This window comes from Strix aluco, chromosome 18 (assembly GCF_031877795.1).
Source record: "Strix aluco isolate bStrAlu1 chromosome 18, bStrAlu1.hap1, whole genome shotgun sequence".
Classification (NCBI taxonomy): Eukaryota; Metazoa; Chordata; class Aves; order Strigiformes; family Strigidae; genus Strix; species Strix aluco.
Genome location: NC_133948.1, coordinates 12,548,765 through 12,568,135, shown reverse-complemented (window position 1 = coordinate 12,568,135; position 19,371 = coordinate 12,548,765). Strand labels below are relative to the sequence as shown.

Genomic DNA, 19,371 nt, shown 5'->3' with positions numbered 1-19,371 from the left:
CTGCTCAAGTGCCATTCTTAAGCAGCTGCCAGCGGAAGCAGCTGCAGTTCCACCTCTAGCAAACTCTTTCCCACCAGAGCAGTGTCCCCACGGCGTGCCCAGAGGCTGCTGGTGGGGCTGAGGGGGAAGTGATGCTGCGAGCAGCTACATCCCTCATGCTGGGAAAGTGCCAGGGAACGAAGGCAGGTAGTGCATCAGAGAAATACACAGGGCTTCCTCTTACGTTGTGCCCTGTGACTAAGACACATTATGACTTGACTTATCTTTCACAGAAGGTGTGCCAAGAAGTTATTGCCCCCATTTACAGATGGGAAACAGGGCTGGGAGCTGGAAAAAAAGTCAGACAGTGAGTCAATAGCAACATAATGTTGGGACTTCAGGGCTTCTGGCTCCACACAACCCATGTTCAGAGTACTTGCTCAAGGAATCTTTCCCTCTTGTCAAAGCATGGTTTACCAGTTACAGACCAGCTCCGTAGAAGGATGGCTTAACCCACTGACCTCCACACACTGGAGACTGCATGGATTAACTGTCCACCTGTCCCCTTCAGGGCTGTAATCTCAGACTGGCTGCCAAACAGAGGAGAGATCCAAGCTAATTTCATAATACCTCCTATGAAAAGCACCATTATTTACAGCAGACAATCTATATCAGAGAGGAACAGATATGAGGTTACACTGACTTGTAAGGCATGATTAGAGCTTACCTGTGCCCTTTCCAGAGTAACTGGAAACCACAGAGTGATGATAATGACTTCATTGCAGTGTGTGTCCTCTGTGCTGTGCCACATGGACATCAAGCAAGGGGATGTAGCGATGTAGCTCTTTCTTCAGATGAATGCATAAAAGAAAAATTCAGGCAGAGCTTTAGGTTTAAGACAATGCAAGTAAATCTCAACAAGCAATTTCGCCATTCAAGGTCCAACTTCACAATTGTTGAAAGGATCTATTATAGCAAAACCCACAAACTTGTTTTCTAGCATAAGATGTAGGACATGACTTCGCAATGCAGAATGAAAGCATCACACCAGTGTATTATCACCGTTTTGGCAGAAGAGACAAGAAACAGTGAAGTGATGAAACCAATACATATCAACACAGTTCATATGAAACAAGCAATTAATTACATGAAGCGTACTACTCACTGTAAACTACACACGCCTTTGGTATTTATCAGTGTGGCTTATTCTGCCAAAGGGTAACGGCATCCCCACGCATCAGGATTTGATTTCAAATTGATATTGCTAACAATGAAGCACAAATGGGGGGACAAATACAATCTATGAGGTTTCACTGTCACTCTTTGGTCACTGTTGCGTATAGTACGCCAGCAGAGCTGAATGTTACAAATAAACCTGATAAAGAGGGAACGCTAACGTTCACTACTGAGTTTTCTACTCTGCCTTGTTATAGTTTAAAACAGCTGCCAGGTTCTGGGTCTCACTGGCAGGGTAGGAGCATCCGGAGGGCACACACGAGCATTCAGAGAACTTCAGAGGTAACCTGTCAGCAGCATAAGCTACAATCTAATTCACACGAAGTGACAGAGGGCAGCTGCATCCAGCTCCAGCAGAGATTCAGCCCAGGGAGCTGGTGTGCGATGGGCACTGGTATTCCTTCCATGGGGTCCGCTTATATATTAAATAAGACAACAGCTGCAAATTAGAAATGGATGGGGTTTACTTATATAATAGGGTTTTACACCAAACTCAGCAGCTGCTTTTTCCAGAGTAAAGGTCTGTGATTTCTTTGACAATAAGGACCCCCTTTTTTTTTTTTTTTTTTTAAAGCGAGGGATGCCAATTAGCAAATCCACACAAAATGGAGGTTATGGTGGTGTGCACTGAAAGCTGTTCCCGAATAGGTTTTGGAGCACTTCTAGAGCAGCTCAAGCACGATTCAAACTTCCCCTCTCTCGCTCCCGAAATGCCAGCCCTCTCCTCGCTGCCCAAGCCACCTCCCGAGAGGCCCTTCTCCTCAGGGGAGGTTTCACGGACCCATTCCTCCTTCAGCAGCTTTGAAAGAAAAAGGCAAGAACCAACCTTTTCACGTGAACGCGCCCTCAACTTATTAAACCGTGCTTTTGGCAACACAGCCTGGGGAAACAACGAAGCATCCTAGGCAGTAGACTCCCCGATCTAACGACTTGCCCCTTTATTCTATTTTTGACACCAAGACTCAGTCTCCGTAGAGACTGTCAAAAATTGCCAATGCCGACTATATTTCAAGTCGTCATGGCGGGGTATTGGGAAAAGTTTTCAATTAGCAATAATCGCGCCTCGGATTAACCTCATTGGCTACGATACTGCCACTGCGCAAAGCTGACCCCCTCCTCCCGTCGCCGCCGCCCCTCGCCCCGGGGCCCCCGCCCAGCTCGGGGCGAGCCCCGCCGCTGCCCTGTCCCCCCCCGAGATCCCCCCGGCAGCGCTCTCCGCCCGCCGCCGTGCCCCCCGCGCCGCTCCCGGGAGCGGGGACGCCCCGTTTTCCCCCTCCGCACCGAGCGGCGGGACGGCGCGAAGCTTGCTGGGAAGGGGTATGCAAAGTAAGCGTGACGTCACACGCGCTCGAAGTGGGCGTGGCGCCCCCGCTGAACGAGGGGCTCCCCACCGCCAGCCCACCCCAGGGTACCCCCAGCCCAGGTAACCCCGACCGGCCCCCAGCGCCCCAACCCGCGAGGAGCCGCGGACCCCCACCAGTCGCTCCCGGTGAATTTCCGCGTTTCTTTTTTTCTCCACATCTGTTTTTAACCACGCAAATGCAGTCTCCGAAGAGACTCTCAAAAATTGCCGATGCCGACTATATTTCAAGTCGTCATGGCGGGGTATTGGGAAAAGTTTTCAACTAGCAATAATCGCGCCTCGGATTAACCTCACGGGCTACGATACTGCCACTGCGCAAAGCTACCGGTGCGGCCCGGCCCCCGGCCCCCGCCGCCACCGCCCCGCCCCTGCGCTCAGAGCGCGCCGGCGCGCCCCCACGCGCCCCGCGCCGCCGCGCGCCCCCCGCCACACCCCGCGCTCCCGCTGGGGCGGGTTACCGGAGATGGGGGGGGGTGTGTGTGTGTGTGTGTTACCGGAGGGGGGGAAGGAAGGGCGGCGGGGCCGCGAGGGGTGCCGGGAGGGCGCTATGGTAATGAGCGGCAGGGGAGTGGCGGCCCCGAGCCGGGGGGATCGGCCAAAAATCGCCGGTGTCGCCCCGGGGAGGATGAAAAGGGCTTTGCCGGGCGCGGGCTGCCCCCCCCCACCCCGGTAGCACCAAAGCGAAGGCACCCCCCAACGATTTGAAAACGGGTTTAAACGCCTAAAACGTGCGCTAACAGTCTGACCGGCATTTAAGATTCCCGAAATTGGCCAAAAAGGGAGCTGTGCCCCCCAGGGGTGACAGGGTTGCGCAGGGCTGGCACCGCGCAAGCAGGACGCGCTTCTTCCTCGTGATCCCAAAATTACACGGTGCTGTATGCAGGCTCGGGCTCGTCCGGGCTTTGAAATGACTGTAAGAGGCAAGAAAGATGGATTAAAAATTCCTGCAATGTTTTGAACTAATTAGCAAGAGCTATTTGGAGAACGCATTTGAAAAGCTGTCCAAATTATTAGAAAGAGCCCATTGTGTATCAAGTAGGTGAGCATCTAGCAGCAGGCTGCTACGGTGCAGCAGTCTGGACCTCCTCCATTTATTTGATCTTCAGAAAAATAAGACTCCTTTGGGAAAAAAAAAAAAAAAAAAACCACAAAAAAACCCACAAAAAAACCAAAACCAAGGACTTAAAGAAGTCACCACAAGCAGCCAGCCCTGCCCACTTAGGAAGGAGGATCTGCTGGATCAACTGGAAAACGCTGGAAGAAATCCCTCCCGCTTCCAGAGGCGCTGAGGGGCAGGAGCAGCTGGTGCAGTTCTGCAAAGATGGGCTGCACTGGTCCACCAGCTGGTTCCCGCAGAGGTGGTGCCCCCGGCCCAGCACCCCAGTTCCCCTCGGGACCATGCCAGCTCAGCCCGCCGGCAGGAAGCACCCCCAGCACAGCGGGAGCGGGCAAGGTGACCCACAGACCGAGCCCGGGAAGGAGCCGGTGAGCTGCGTGGCCGGTACGAGCCCTTCGGCGGCAACGAATTTGGTCCTGAAGTGGCTCAAGGTGCCTGACTATGCCCTGGGAGAGGTCCAGCCAGATTAAAGCAACTGCCCTCCTTTTTTTCATCCATGCCTCCTCTGAAACCTGAACAGAGATCACTTGTCCCATGCTGACCGCTTGGGTTTTGTCTGGGCACACTAACTGCAGCGCAACGGACCCAGTTTTCATTATTTCTCCATCGTTGTCTTTTCCACATTTATCTCCCAAACCTTCTTCCCGTCATCCCAAACGTGTTTAACTATGAACATCAGGACTGCCCAGCAGGTCCATGTCTCTGGGACCAAGCGTGGGTACAAAAGGAAGAGCGCCAGCACAGTGCAAACGTGTCAGCCCAGCCTTCTCCTGTAGTGCCCAGCGATTCACATCTCAGGGGATTCCTGAGCTAGAAGAGATGTCTTTAACAGCCCTCAGTGGATTTTTCTTCCACGATTTGTTTAGTCATACGGCCTAAAACCTGTTAGTATCAGTGAAAATGCATGCTTTTATAAGGACAAGCATCTACAGTGCATTTTATCAAAGCTATTAGCCACGTTTGTATCAGATCAAATCTGATTTCATTCCTTCATGTTTCCTTGAGGGCAGCGATGAAGCTCTTGCAGTTTTCAATTTGACATTATCAGGTGTCAGGCTCTCGTGGGTTGGTTTTTTTTTTTTTTTTCTTCTTTGAAGCATGGGAATTGTAGTCTTTGTGCTTAGGGCTTAATTTCTTCACGAACTACATTTCCCAGAAAACTCCTCCTCCGGCAGGCCAGCCCTTTCCTTCCGCGGCCGGGCACGGCAGCATTATGAAAGGTAAGTTTTCAGGCATTACTGGCCGTTATCACTCTTATTTGGTTAGATGTGTTTGGTTCAGCTGTTACCACCGCACCCCCCCACCATTATTACAGCAAAAGAGACTCGGGTGATGTGGCTGTCCCTCTGCGTTTCTGGCCTGTAACCGTTTGTGGAAACCTTCTGCCTTGAACTTGTCCGATCTCTTTCTGTGGAACATCTTGGATGCGCATTAAAAACAATCTCTAGCCTCAGATCTCGGTAGGTATGTTTAAAGAGTTTCACTTATGTATCGTAGTTATTATTTAATCTGAGTACTTTAATTTTAAAAGCAGTTTTGCACTTCACAGGAAATATTCTGTCCTTTGTAATCCTACACTTCACAGCAGCTCTCAAATGTACCTGTTATTTTTGCTGCTGGGCCTACCCCTCGCCTTCTCTCACTCTTGTGGGCCAACCTATGTTGTATCTCCATTTCATTCCCCCTCAGAACATTTCCTTCTGAGAGATCTTCTGATGATAAGGGACAGGAATGGAGAATTTTAATCAGTTAAAGCAATTTAAATACTGTCAGACTGGCTTAACAGCCTTTGGGGAGCATCATGACAGAAATTCTCAATGCAAATTACAGTTTATTGGGAGACTTTGTCCTTTCTAATTAATTCATATGAAAAACTAAACCTCTTCAGAGGGAATGCCCAACACAACACCTGCTAAACAACAAAAGAAGGCAAAAATCATTGCAAACAGAATCCACTGCTTAGATTTAAAAAGTAATTCAGATTATGGAGGAAGTCCAGTCATCCCTATAGTTCAACTGATGATGCACAGCCTTGAGAACTGCAGATTAACTGAGACAAATCAGTCATGATTTGTCACTTTGCACTAGCATCAAGTATCATGATAATTAGAGCCAAACACCCAAACTTTAACTGTATTTAAAGATTGCTCCATTTACTGTAAGAACTGGTACTTGGGGGGGACTGGAGACTTGAGGCAAAGCAATTTAGACCACCCAGGCACTGAAGCACAGGTCATCAAAAGAATGTGGGTGCCAACCTTTTAGACAAGCTCATCACTTGAATGCCCCTGACTTCCTCGGAGCTGCCACAGCTCTCACAGACACTGTAAGTTTCCTGTAGGCAGCATTTGTGGAACTGCCCATGTGCTTTAACCATCTGACAGCCAACAAGCTGCACAGAGCCCTCCTTCAAACCCCTGCCTGTAACACCTGAAAGGGATCTGCTCCAGCTGGCTGAGAACTCCCAATGAGACCCAGTCCCTTAGGTGTCCTCCCAGTAATTTGTGATGGTGAGGGCAGAAGTGGGAGTGGGCATGAATCTGCATCCGGGTGTCCCACGTTACCGAGCAAGCTTTAAACAGCAGACTAGCTGGGGTCTGTTGCAATCACTCTTTAGAGATCGTCTCCTTTTATTAGTTATTGAAGTCCTTCCTCCATCTTCCAGATCTCTCATACAAGCCCCCTTGCTAAGAGAGATGGCAGGAGTCAATTCTCAGTACTGTTTCATTCAAAACTTCTTGTATTTTGTATGCAAAACCATACAGGGGCCCAGAAAAGAATAGTTTTAAAATAGTAAAATGGAGAAAGGAGAACTGCAGACTGCTAGAAAGACCAAACAAAATGTCTAAACCAATGCACTCCTGTAACAACAGGTCCCACACACAATTCCAGGCTACTGGTCAGCAAAGCCACCCTGCCTGTCCCCAGTGGGGCATTCCGTTCCTCCCTGAAAGCAGGATATCCCTCCCATTCCCACCTGCCAGGTTTCTGCCCCACACACGTTTGGGTGATCTCTTCTCTCAGCAAAGCCCCCTGTTCCTGCTGGAGAAGCAAAGCAGTACCCCTCCACCTCTCCACTGACTCTGGGGAGGTGGCACCCACAAAAGAGGAGGTGCCAGAGGCATTTAGGCAGTGTCCTAATCATCTTCAGTCCCCTTTCAAGGCCTGTTCTGCACCAGGCCTTTATAAAAAAAAAACAAACAGGAGTAACTCCAGTCAAGCTCTTGTCCTGAAAAAGCAACATTTCAAGGTTGTTTTTCTCTCTCTTCTCACAACACGTGCAAAGGATGGGGTAAACAGAAAGGACTGATTTGGAGCAGGCAAGATTTTAAAGCAAGCAGAGAAAGGGTCTCTTCTGGGGAGGAGCCAGCCAACCAGTGCCTCTGGGGTGGGGTGCTTGCCCTTCTGGCCATTTCTTCTCTGCTCTGTTGCACGTACCTGGGAAAGACTTTTCATGCTCAGGTCTTTCTGGGCTCTTTACAAGTCCTCTTAGGCAGCCATCCTTTACACCAGGATAGAAGAGCAGGAGTGCTGCATGTCAGGGCTGCTAACTTTGTCCTTGTACCTCTAGCAGTCCCCAGTGTTGCCCTCTGTCAAAGGGACGTACAAATGCTGTCCTCAGACTGTGGGCTTTAGTTAACATTTCCAAAATAATTTGTGTTTCGTTACTAAAAAGAAAAAAGAGCAAGGAATACTTACCAGCATCATTTTCCAGAGAATCCCAAGAAAATGGAATTAAGGACATGCTCTTTGATTTCTTTTACCTGCCCTGTGTTCTGTTCTTGGCTTTTAGCTGAACATGTTCTCTGCCAGGAAGTTGTCTGGAGTTTGCAGAGCCATGAGATTCCATCATTTCAGATCCCGTTCTGTATCCAGAACCTCTCCAAACTGGGCTTTCGTGCCAGCCTGTCTTCCCCCAGATCCCATGGAAGTAGAGGAGCTGCAGCGCTTTGTTTCTAACTCCAAGAGGCTGTTTGTGATGACTGGAGCTGGAATCTCGACGGAATCGGGGATCCCAGATTACCGCTCTGAGGGTGTCGGGCTCTACGCTAGGACAGACAGACGGCCCATCCAACACGCTGAGTTCGTTCGTAGTGCCAGTGCCCGGCAGCGGTACTGGGCAAGGAACTTTGTGGGCTGGCCCCAGTTCTCCTCCCACCAGCCAAACACAGCACACCTGGTACTAAGAGACTGGGAGAAGCTGGGGAAGCTGCACTGGCTGGTGACGCAGAATGTGGATGCCCTTCACACCAAAGCCGGGAGCCAGCGCATGACAGAATTGCACGGCTGCACGCACAGGTACTACTCTCTGTTGGCAGAGGGAGGATGGTTGGTCCTCCGGTCTCTCGCTGAGTGTGACTGACGAGCAGGTGCAGTGTTAGCTGCTGAGAAAGGAGGTGAAATGTCAATGCTATGCTCCTGGAGATGACGTGCTCTGGGTGGTGGTGTTGGGCTGGGGTGGAGAAAAAGATCTCGGAACAGCGCTGTTCATAGCACAGTATTTAAGAAACATGAACACCACTCCATTTTTTTGGAGTATTATTTGGATCATTTCCCTTGGAGCCTGCATCAGTCAGAATTTCCCCTCTCCTTGCTACAGCAAATGTCCTCTTATTGAAGAGGACAAGTCGATCCTGAGAGTGCAAGGATTATTGAGGGGTAAGCAGAGTGGATAGTGCCAGATACACAGGATGAGCGGACTGGAGAAGGGCTACCACAGCCTCCCTGTGATCACCCAGAATTTCCAGATGAAAAAGCACAGCCTGAACTGGGAGAGAGGGTTCAAAGCTCTTTCTCTAGAGCATTCTTATAAAGCAACAATCAGAGGCAGGAAGACAGCTCCTTGACCTGTACTGTTTGGTAAATAAATATGGATAAAGACAACAGACCTTACAGGCCTTCTGAGAAACAAGTTACAGACTCCAGATCTTCAGCTGACATAAAACTCTCCACTGTGACTTTGCTCTGAATTTCAGGGTTTTCTGCCTGGCTTGTGGAGACCAAATCTTGCGCTCTGAGCTTCAGGAGCACTTTGAAGCTCTGAATCCTACCTGGAAAGCTGAAGCGTTCGGTGTGGCTCCGGATGGGGATGTCTTCCTGACAGACGAGCAAGTGCATAATTTCCAAGTCCCAGCCTGCCGTAAATGTGGTGGAATTCTGAAGCCTGACGTGACATTCTTTGGAGACACGGTGAGCCGGGAAAAAGTGAATTTTGTGCACGAACGCCTGGCGGAATCAGACTCCATGCTGGTGGCAGGATCCTCTATGCAGGTAAGTACGTCTTCCTCACACTGTGTTCCTATTTCTGTGCTACTCTGCCTGCAACAATCCTTGGTCCACAATTTAGGAATACTAATTGCTCGTGGATCAGAACAGTCTCTCTAGAGCTTCTTTGTATTTTATTTTTACTGTGGTTGGAATCTGGCGTCACGATTGGCCTGTTTGGGCTTCCCTGCCACACTGTTGCCAGTCTACTTCATGCTGCTATAAATAACTCCATTCAGACCTCTCTGCTACCTCCTCCATCAGTACACTGTAGGTTCACAATTGCCCATAAAGCCAAGATACCAGATACAATTCAGTTCTGCAGAGGTTACCACCCCACATTTTTTTTCTTGAATTTTTTAGCCTTTGGCAGCTTTCTAGGCCTCATGGCATGCTGTGTGAAATACCAGATTTTAGTACCTCTAATTCCTAATTAAATTCTCAATAAGAGATCAGAAATATCTCTGCTTGCTGCTTAGGATTGTCCTTTGTATCACAATATGTTTTCTCCATTAGCCTCTTATCTATAAAGTAGTGTAGAAACCCCTGTTGTTTAACCCATGGAAGCTTTTGGAATAGAGTTTGTGTAAGAGAAATTTGCCAGGAACAAGTTCTATTACATTAAAAAAACCCTACTCTAACGCCTCCCAGAATGAGATAAAACCAAGGCTGCCTGATTGTGATTCTCTTGGCTTCAGGATACTGGAGACAAATTCCTTGAGCTTGCACTTATTAAGCTTATAATCCTTTGTACAGAAATGATTGAAATGCCTTAGGTTCATTCTTGTACTACCTAAGCTGGGCCATGTGAGAACCATCAAAGTAAAAGCATGTAAGTGCCTATGATAGCTAATAAAAACTGCTGCAGAGATTTACTAAAAGACAAGGGCATTTCCCTTCAATGTACTCTGAAGTTTCAGTTTCTATGAAACTGCAAATCCTTCACTGACAGAGGTTAAAAGCTGTTCTTTTCTGTGCACTCCTGAATGAAGAACTTCCTACCTGAATTCAGTGCAGTTGCCTAACACAGCATGTACATACAGCCCATTTTCCCACTGCCAACAGCAACTATTTTACTTTCCTTACTCCTTTCTGTAGCTCTTTTGCCTAAGCTGCCCGTAATTTTGTCTTCTGGTATTCCTGTAGGTATACTCTGGTTACAGGTTTGCTCTCGCTGCCCGGGAGAAGCAGCTGCCAATTGCGATCCTTAACATTGGGCCCACAAGGGTAGATCACTTTGCATCCTTAAAACTGAATTCCCGCTGCGGAGAGCTGCTGCCTTTGATTGTTGCACATGACCCAACAAGCTGAGCTTCAGTAGCATTCAGGAGTAAAATTATTTCTACAAGGTGAGTACCTTTCCCGGTCAGTCACCTTACAGGGTAAGAAGATGCGTTCCCATCAAATACTGAGATTGAGATGTGCTGAGTAAAAATACGTTCCCGTAACCAAATGTGGCTGTAAATCTTCATCTGTAACTGGTGTGCTCTGATGGGCCATCATACTGTTTCCCATGATCATAAACAAAAAGGATACTAAGTGCTAACGCTCCCAGAAAATTGGGCAAGAGTAGTCAGAAGACTCGGCAGTGTTGAGTTCCAATCCATTTGTCACAATCCAAAAACTACAGGGGATCATCTGCAGATTCAGAGAACCTGACTGACAGTTACCTTTGCACCTGACAGTTCAAAAGCTGTGCCTGGTTTAATTGATCCAGCTAATCCTAATCAAAACACTGCTGTTAAAACAATCAATTCCATCTATAAAGCAGCTTCTTCCCTCCACTCCTGCAGGACTCATAATTTCAAAAGGGGAAAACCTCAATCCAGAGGCAGCTGTGAGATCAGTGCATGGCCCTTGATGACACCAGGAGAGGGCAGCAAGCCTCGCACATGTTAACCTGGCCAGTTTTCTCCATTGAAACCATCTCCACTTACCAGGAAACAGGATGATGATGAAAAAAGTACCTTTCTGCCTTACCTTGCCATTGTAAACGGTGCCTTGTCTTTTCATTCCCTGGGACAGGATAATCAGACTACCATATCTGAGAACAAAATACCTTTTTTATAATTGTCCCCAGAGAAGAATGAGGGACAGGGATTTTGGCCGAGTAACTTGAGGCTATAGCACAGGAAGGCACTGTGGAAAACCAAGTATCTGCTGGAGGATCCAAAACCACTAGTGGGCAACTGTGGAGTGTGCAAAGAGGAAAAGGAGGCAAGAGGAACTGCAATTGTCATTTTTTAAGGAGAAAAAAAAAAAAGGTTCAAAATAGAAGCTGACAAGAATACTGCTCTTGTAAGAGATTATTTGAAAGCACAGACTATAAGGCTGACATCTTCCAGCAAGGAGGAGAAGTCAGCATTTCTCTCAACTGTCAGTTGACAAGCTAAACAGCTTACTATCTGAACCCTTTAAAAATTATATATTGTTGAAATGCCAGAGGAGTTAATTTAAGATAATCTGACCAGCACTGCTTTCAGTGTGGCTGCTACATTTTCCAGAATGCATTTTTTGAAAATGTTATTTAATTAATGAATAGCTAAGTAGTGAATTAAAATTGTTTACAAGATTGATACTATTTGCATTATAATTTCCTCTCCCTTCTATGATGTATTTTAAGTACAGTCTCAACAGCCAGTTTAGATTCATTTTCTCCATTGCAAAAATGCAGGATGTAATTACTAACAGCTGATGAATTAAGAGAGAAATACAATTAAATCTGTACAATAGGTCTCCCTCAGGAGCTAATCTCAAACTATTAATAGATGTAATTTTCCACACTCCTAACAGGAGATCCATCACTACTGGGTAACCATTTTTTGTTGATCCTTAGGGTTGTAACATGAGCCATATTAAACCATTTATGGATTAAAAGACAGAATCTTGCCCAGACTAGAACACTAAATTTTTGACCCAACCTTCTGCATGAATCTACCACTCCCCTTCTGGCTATGAGGGAGATTAATTGTTGGGGTCTTCCAAATGCCCCAGTCCTACTCTCCCCATAAGACGTCCTGTATTAGTATTTTTGACAAGAACTGTACACACGGTGGGAAGCAAGGATGCCAGAGTCATCTGCTAAAAGGTCAAGTAGCAAAGCAAGGACAACTGGCCACATGCTGCAAAGTTCTTGTTTGCTTTGTTGCTGATTCAAATCCATGCCAGGCAGGAGCAAGTAAACCACAGAATTTAAGGGATACTTAGGCACCCAATTTCTGCAGAAGGTAGAGGAAATTAAAGATACTTAATGCGTTTCAAGATGTGGCTATTATGGGTCAGAGGTGAGATGGCTTCACTTAGAAGCCAAGCGAGATAAGTTCAGGACCCCTACCTGCATTCTGCTCTCATTTAATGGAGATCCCACTTTCCAGCAAGTTAGAGATCCACTGTTTGGTAGTGAAGAAAGCTCACAGATGTCACTCATCCTTAGCATAGTACAGCTGTCCTGCTAACCAAAGCTTTTACAGAGTTTCCACACAGCCGGAGTGTTTATTTGCATAGGTTTTTCCATGTAAGAAGAGACATTTATGCCTCCTTAGCAGAGGAACTGGGGCTGGGTTTCTCACTTGTATGTGTCATCTTCTGCACCACCTTGAAACTTGTATGACATAGTTAACAGAGGCTGCAGGTTTAGTGCCAGTAAAGCCAGCATTTCGAGAAGGTGGGGAGCGTTGCCAAGAAGTCTAAAACAAGCAAACATTTCCAGTGAGGACTTGGCATTAGGATTGTGACAGATAACTAACCTCCCACATCTATCCCTGCCTCTTCTCCTGTTCAGCAGCTGAGCCTGTGGGAGACAAGTCAGGGTGTCTCTTCAGTATCACTAATAAATAAGTCATGTTACCCTGACCCTCCACCACTAGGACAACGACTTACAGTAAATTTCCTGTGGGTGGTTTATTACTATAGGCTAGTGAACATATACACAAGAAGTATATGAGGCTGAGACAAAGGAGTTCCTTTTTTTTTTTGCTAAGCTGATCCAGCACTACTAAAACTGACCTTTTAGAGCAGGATCAGAGCACTTCACCTCTTAACATGTTCCCCAAGACATCATTGAGAAGTAAGTTCACTCAACTGAGAAATGCCAGAGAAAGCCTAAAGTTCCTACACCAAAAGCCAGATCTGCATCACTCTAATGATGATTGACACCTTCCTCTGTCACTCCTTGGGGCTTGTTTGTGTGGGAAGATGCAATGCAGAGCGATAACACCTATCAGAAGATAACTATGTCATTGCAGGTAGCTAGGAAAGACCTATCCTGAGAAGTTCATGTTTCTCAGCTTGCTGATGTAGTTACCAGCCTGGAGGGAGTTACAGAAATGCCCAGGGTTGAGCACTATAGGATGCAAATTAGCCATGCTGTGGGAAAAGAACAAACTCACTAAAAGAACTGACCTAGTGTTCAGCTTTATTCTCTCACCCTTTGCAGAATTTTCAAGGGAAGGAAAAGGGGGAGAAATATTGTTTGTAAAAGACTAAACAGAATGAGGTAATCCTTGTGTTCCTGGCTGAAACCAACAGAAAAAGAGTGTTACAGAGCCTGAGCAGTGTTCTCTTCCCCCATCGCCAAGAAGGAAACACAGATACTTTCTATCTACCTTGTCTGCTTTAAGCCAGCCATATCCTCCACCTGATTCAATACTCTTCTACCTTTTCTGGCTCACTGTTAATTAGATGAGTCCACCAGTACTGTAGATCAGGGCTTGAAGTTGTAGCTCTGCCCACCTATGGGTGGCAAAAGTACACATCAGACAACAGCACAAGGGCAGTTTCCTACCATGAAATTGTCTGAATCAGCAGCTTATCCTCTTCCCTTTTTCTTGCAGCTGTTCCTACTAGGACAAGCTCCTGAGGTTTGGATAGAGGAGCTGAGAGTGCCTTATAATGGATTTTTCTGCTGCTCCACTGAAAGTGGCATTGGAGTTAGCCAAAGCAAATAGAAGCTACTTCCTGTTTGGCAAATCTTGTCTTTGTTTCTGGGCAAATTCTCAGAGCAAACTTTGTAATCAAGTCCTGCAACCTGAGAAAGATATTTCACATACTGTGCTCCAGTGAGGGCTGCAGATGGCCCAGAGGGCTTGTGCCTGGTGGGTATGGTATAAGTGCAGCCTCCCACAGCTCACAGTCAGATGGTGCCTACTGACAAACTTACTTATTCATGACTTCTGGAAAAGGATGGAAGACCCTGGGCATGGTGAACTTGGCAAGTTCAGGAATCTTGGAGTGAAGGTGACTAAATCTACCTTTTAGAGTGTGCTTCTTCCCCTGTGACCGCCTTGGGTGTTGCCCTTTCCCAGTCTTTGCAGCTGTGAGGAGGGGAAAAAAAAGTATTTAAAACCAGCACCAACTTACTGGTTTCCTCAGTCAGTTCATTCAAAACCTGGGGCTTGGGCAGGACAGATGGAGTCTTCCTCTCACATAACCTGTCCCAGGGCAGCCCCAGGTAAACAGCAACTGAAAGCAACAGTCCTAGGAGGCTGTCTAGAGTCAGTGGGAAAGGAATGAGGAGGGTCGGGTCTCAGCCAAATGCCTGAAGTCAGAGTTTCTTATCCCTACACCCAGCCATTCTATATTGTGTCTCAGTGCAGGGTTTTTGAGATCTGAATTAACTTGGCCTTAGCAATGGTGGTTTTAGATTACAGAAAAGATAATACTGGTGAGATAGTAAATTTACTATAGAGGACTTTGCTGCTCCAGTCCTACTGGTCTGGCCATTTTCATCACTGATAGATACTGTGAAAATATCTTTCAGATGCCAGATTCCTCCTGGCTGATGCTTGCTTTCTGCAGGGATGGGAAATTCTGGTACATGGGCTGTTACACAGCTTTGATTTGTGTGGTTGGTGCCTTAAAAAAAAAGAGATGGATGATACATTTGGAATAACACCACAAAGGAGCCCATTGATACTTTTCCTCCTATCGTATCAGTTCTGTGAGCTTTTCTAACTGCAAGGGTCCCCAACAGGGGCTGCACAGCCGAGTGCTCTGTGAGCTATGCGCCCAAGTCCTGATGGATACAGGAAAACATGCAGGGGACACAGATGGACAATAAGAAATTCATATCCACTCACCCTGACAGGACAATTAGGCAAGCAGGTAACAATTACAAAGGCTAAAAATAAGAGGGGTGGGCCTTTTGTGTTAGAGGGCCTCACGATACAGAGCTGTGACTTTTACACACTACAGGCAAGCGGTTTTGAGGGAATGACTGAAGTGCTGCTTGCCCTTGCCGAGACCCAGAAAACATATGCAGCTTCAGCATATGCAAATCAGAAATGGTGCCTTTTTGCTAATAAAAGAGGATTTCTGGGGCATTCTGCTATTCCTTTATCAGAAGGCTCTTGCAAAAAAAGAAACTTACAGATTTAGACACATGCTGCATCCAGATTTCCAGTGTGATCCCACATCTTCACATTGGCAAGGGCCAAGGAGAAGAAAATCCAACTGGACTCTTAACTCTAAAGACTGACTATCTGCAACAAGTCAATCTGTGCCCTGGAGTGCATAGTCTGACACAAACTGCTGCTGGTGGGAGGGCAGCAGTGCTTGGCTTCTCACTCAAGCAGGTGGCATATGACAAAAATCAGATTACACCCTCCTATTTAGCACTTGGCAAGACAGAACTTAATTGGGTTGAACAGTTGACTCCTGTGTCTGTGCACAGAACTGACCATGCCTCCAGCAAGGCTCCTTGTCTCTCTGTGCACCTACTACTTCTACAACAGAGCAGCTGTGCCTGTAGGTAAGGAAAGCTAGAGGACCCTCAGGAAATGGAGGCTATCACACAAGTGGGATTAAGACTACCTTCTCGCTGCCATGAGCACCTCTGTTGCTTGGGGGAAACAGCATTGGAGCTGAGACAAGAAGCAAATGCTTTTTGATGAGTTTTCATGGCTTAGCATGAAGGGGAATAATAACCTCCATTTACTGCATTGCATGCAGCCAAATGGGTTGAAGACAATTCCTAAAGCTCTGCCAGATTTATGGTGATTGGCCCTTTCAGTCAGAGGGAAATTTAGAGCTGTGAAGAGCTGATCAAAGAGAAAAGCTTGTTTTAAAGGGAATGATGAAACATGGAGCTTGTGGCTCATGAAAACCACACACAAAAAAAAATCCAGAAAATAAGTTTTAGAGATGCACTGCAAAATGGAAGATAAAATCAGATGTCTTGCAAAGCAAGTGAGTATGTTTCTCCTACAGAAACTTGCAGTTGCAGCAAGTGGTTTCTGCTCAGGTGGTGATAAAAAAAAGAGGGACATACAATACTGCATCCAGCAGCAAAACAGTTGATCTGGGGTAATACCTTCTAAAAAAGACCCCAGAACGCCAGCCACCTTTCTGGCATGTTCCCTGAGCTCCTTCTGCAATTCACACTGGCAGTTCCCATGGCGAGAAGCATTTGGGAGCAGCAGGGCAGGCAGAAGGGCATTTCAGAAAGGTGGGGGCTGAACCACTCTTCCCGCCAGCACCCTCCTGTGACCAGACCCCGGTAACACTGCAGGGCCTGTCCCTCTCCAGCTTGGCCTATTGCACTTAACCCTCTGCTGAAGTAGTCTACTAAATACTCTTAGGCTGTTACCAAACCCACAATACCACTACTTCACAGTTACAAAAACAAGACAGTGCTTGCATGCACCATTTAGCAGATGAATCATCTCAACCACTTTATAGGGAAGGAGCTGTAGCTACCCATAACGGACAGAGAAGGCCTTGCCCTCCTTTTATGGCACATAAGTGGCCGAAGAAGTGGAGTCAGCAGTAGTTGTCCTACTGGTCGCTGCAGCAACACAACTGCTTGGTGTATTGGGGAAGGGAGCAGAAGTTCCTCTCAGCAGCCTTTTACCCACATCCCCCACGCAGATACGGTGCGAGGGAAGCATGTGCTAGTCCCAGGCTAAAGCACAGGGAACAAATAGCCTACAAATTCACCTCATCCTCACTGCCAGGAGACAACAGCAGTGCAAGGAGGTAAGGATGCATGACAGAGCAATTAAATCAACAGAACATTTAGGTTCTTTCTAAAGAGAAGTATGCAGTTCAGCTCAATGGGGCACAGAACCTCTCAGTATTTGCTCAGCAAGCCCTCACATCTAGGAAGTCAGGTCCAAGACCTGTCCTTGTACACACCATTGCAAGCCATCACCTCTGCTCCCTCACTTGTAACACTCTCCACCTATATTCAGTTCTCTTCACATTACCTTGAAAACTCTTCTCCCATCCTATTAATCTAGGATAAATTGCATGCTCTCCTCTGTACTACAAGTAACTGCTGTACAAACAGCCACAGCAGAAACATATTTGTATGCAGTGGTATTGAACATGCTCTTTTCTCTCCAGGTGGCAAAACTGTGTCTGGCTCTGGAGGCAAGTTCTGCCAGGCATGTTTTAGTAGACATGAGCAGTCTAACACAGTCCAGAAAGTCAATGAAAATGCCAGAGACAAGCTGGGTAAAGTTTTTGTATTCCAGTCCTCAATAAACAGCCACTGGTGTGTCAACATTTCCATGGAAAAAAAGTATTCTGAACCTTGGCTGGATCTCCATACTGCCTCTGGCTTTCCAAGGACCACTCTCCACAATCAAACAGGGTAAGAGGGGGTGACCTAAGAGACATATATGGGTCCCCATTCCTATGTCAACAGCAAGAACCACAGCATCCCACCAGTAGGCCCAGCCACACAGACCCAACGTATGGCAGAGTTTGTGGAGCACTCTCTAATAGCTGGTTATTTGAGTGGCTGGCTGTGCACGATTTCTGCACAGGACAGACTTCTCTGTGTCTCGCAGGGTTGGCTATTCCCAAACTACAGCTTGGCAGGCTACAGGAGATTCTTGGTGTTGTGCACACAGTGTAAGTAGCGCGGCTCCTCGCACTGGGGCACACAGGTGGTGTCCAAGGAGCTGCAGGCCAATGACGCACACCACAGGAGCTGGGCCAGCCCAGGGAGTGGGGAGGGACCTTCAACAGTCCCCAGAGAGGAGAGAGAAGAAGGAAAAAGCAGCTCTGCAACAGCTGGCACGTGAACCACACAGGATCTGATTTATTGCTCTGTAAGGGCCTTGTCCCCAGTGACACCAAACTGCAGGGACAGTCAGTGCTGAATAGCAATAATTGTCGAACTTCTGTGCAGGCCTATATATACCCACTATATGGCCTGGAAACCAAAAATCAGGCATTCAGCTTGAAGCCAGAGCAGCAAATATCAAATGGGACCTCAGTTCCTCTCCTAACTTAAGGGAGTTTTGAAAGTGACTTCAACAGCAGTAGATTCTCACTCTGAAAAGAAAGTCAAAGTAGTATTTTCAATTAAATGGGAAGAGTTTGCAATACCCTTCACTGGATGTGTTGTTTTCTGAATCTTGTTTGTGGAACACTCTGGCAGTAAAAGGTGCTTTTGAAATGCTGGATATTAATTACTCAGAAATGTTCCCCTGTCTATTCTAACAGACATTTCTGCTCCAAAAGATGCATATTCTTTATGTCTCTTATTGTCTGGGGCAGCCAGTCCCAGAGGCAACAGGATATCCAACAGGTGCGCAGCAGATTCACAGAATCGTCTAGGTCGGATTCAAATCAAAGAGGAAAACTTTGGTAGTGTCGAGCAAGGGAGAGGGCACTAGGCTTGGAAGGATGAGACCAGAGTGAATTTTGAATCGGCTGATCAATCCAGAAGTCACACTGTGACATTCAGAAAGCCACTTCACGCCTCTGCATCTGTTTTCCATAATGTAATAGACATAATACTGTGGCCCATGCCTTTTTGTAAGGTATGCTCAGGTCTACTGAGAAAAAGCGTGAAAGAGATAGTACATAAACAGTATCACTATTCTCCCCAAGATCTTTCCTGAATGGTCAGGAACAAAACTGCTTTAGGAAGGTGAAAGGCAGAGTCAAGACAGCTGGGATTTAAAACTACTGTTCCAAATACAGATGATATCTGCAGTTTTGTGTGTGTCCCCTGTCCTCTCCCTTCCAACTTAGGAAAGATATCCAATTACCACATTCTGCACTTTTTCCCTTTTGCATCACTAACTAGACAGTGGCAGAGAAGAAGAAAAGCTGAGCCTGAGCAGAAGAGCAACAGTACAAGTGTCTGGTATTGGTCTCCAGGCCCAAATGGAAACTGAAACACAGTCATTACCACAAGCACAGTTGTTTGCTCTCTGCATGTCTCATCTCAGCTGGAGCATTCTCTCTTTCATCTCTGCAATGCCCATATAGTTAAGAGTAATTCAGCTCTCCCTGCAGAGCCTGAAAAATCTTGGCCTAGAAAACAACAATAGAGAAAAGAAAGATAAGATGCTGAGGCTTCACTTCTGCAACATAAGCCCACAGAGCCACCATCCCTCCAGCATCTCGCACGCCAGCTGCAATGGCTGCGGTGTTGTGTAGGGCTTCAGAGCTC

At 46.9% G+C, this 19,371-nt stretch overlaps 1 protein-coding gene and 2 non-coding genes across 8 annotated transcripts; 1 reads left to right on the top strand and 2 right to left on the bottom strand.

Annotated features, from left to right (window-relative positions):
* Positions 1 to 2,181: 2,181 nt before the first annotated feature.
* Positions 2,182 to 2,322, bottom strand: LOC141931932 (U4 spliceosomal RNA). The gene has a single exon (XR_012625709.1). It is a non-coding gene; the product is annotated as a U4 spliceosomal RNA (small nuclear RNA).
* Positions 2,323 to 2,760: 438 nt separating this feature from the next.
* LOC141931933 (U4 spliceosomal RNA) lies at positions 2,761 to 2,901 on the bottom strand. The gene has a single exon (XR_012625710.1). It is a non-coding gene; the product is annotated as a U4 spliceosomal RNA (small nuclear RNA).
* Positions 2,902 to 4,654: 1,753 nt separating this feature from the next.
* Positions 4,655 to 13,912, top strand: SIRT4 (sirtuin 4). 6 transcript variants are annotated; one of them, XR_012625663.1, is made up of 6 exons: positions 4,655 to 4,915; positions 5,011 to 5,155; positions 7,489 to 7,994; positions 8,672 to 8,966; positions 10,124 to 10,309; positions 13,793 to 13,912. XR_012625663.1 is itself a non-coding variant. In XM_074844353.1 (6 exons), exons 3-5 carry the CDS (start codon positions 7,495 to 7,497, stop codon positions 10,269 to 10,271), a joined length of 960 nt encoding a protein of 319 aa, XP_074700454.1. In that variant the 5' UTR covers positions 4,674 to 4,915; positions 5,011 to 5,155; positions 7,489 to 7,494; the 3' UTR covers positions 10,272 to 10,309; positions 13,793 to 13,912. The 6 variants fall into 6 exon arrangements, 5 of the variants coding, with proteins under 5 accessions (XP_074700454.1, XP_074700453.1, XP_074700452.1 ...); XM_074844353.1 differs by having other exon boundaries at positions 4,674 to 4,915; positions 10,107 to 10,309; XM_074844351.1 differs by lacking the exon at positions 13,793 to 13,912 and adding an exon at positions 10,754 to 11,536 and having other exon boundaries at positions 4,677 to 4,915; positions 5,011 to 5,159; positions 10,107 to 10,309.
* The last annotated feature ends 5,459 nt before the right edge of the window (positions 13,913 to 19,371 follow it).

Coding starts and splice junctions, on each gene's coding strand:
- SIRT4 (XM_074844353.1), top strand. CDS start 7,495: ATGTTCTCTGCCAGGAAGTTGTCTGGAGTTTGCAGAGCCATGAGATTC. Junction 7,995..8,671: donor TTGCACGGCTGCACGCACAG/GTACTACTCTCT, acceptor TCTGAATTTCAG/GGTTTTCTGCCTGGCTTGTG. Junction 8,967..10,106: donor TGGCAGGATCCTCTATGCAG/GTAAGTACGTCT, acceptor GTATTCCTGTAG/GTATACTCTGGTTACAGGTT.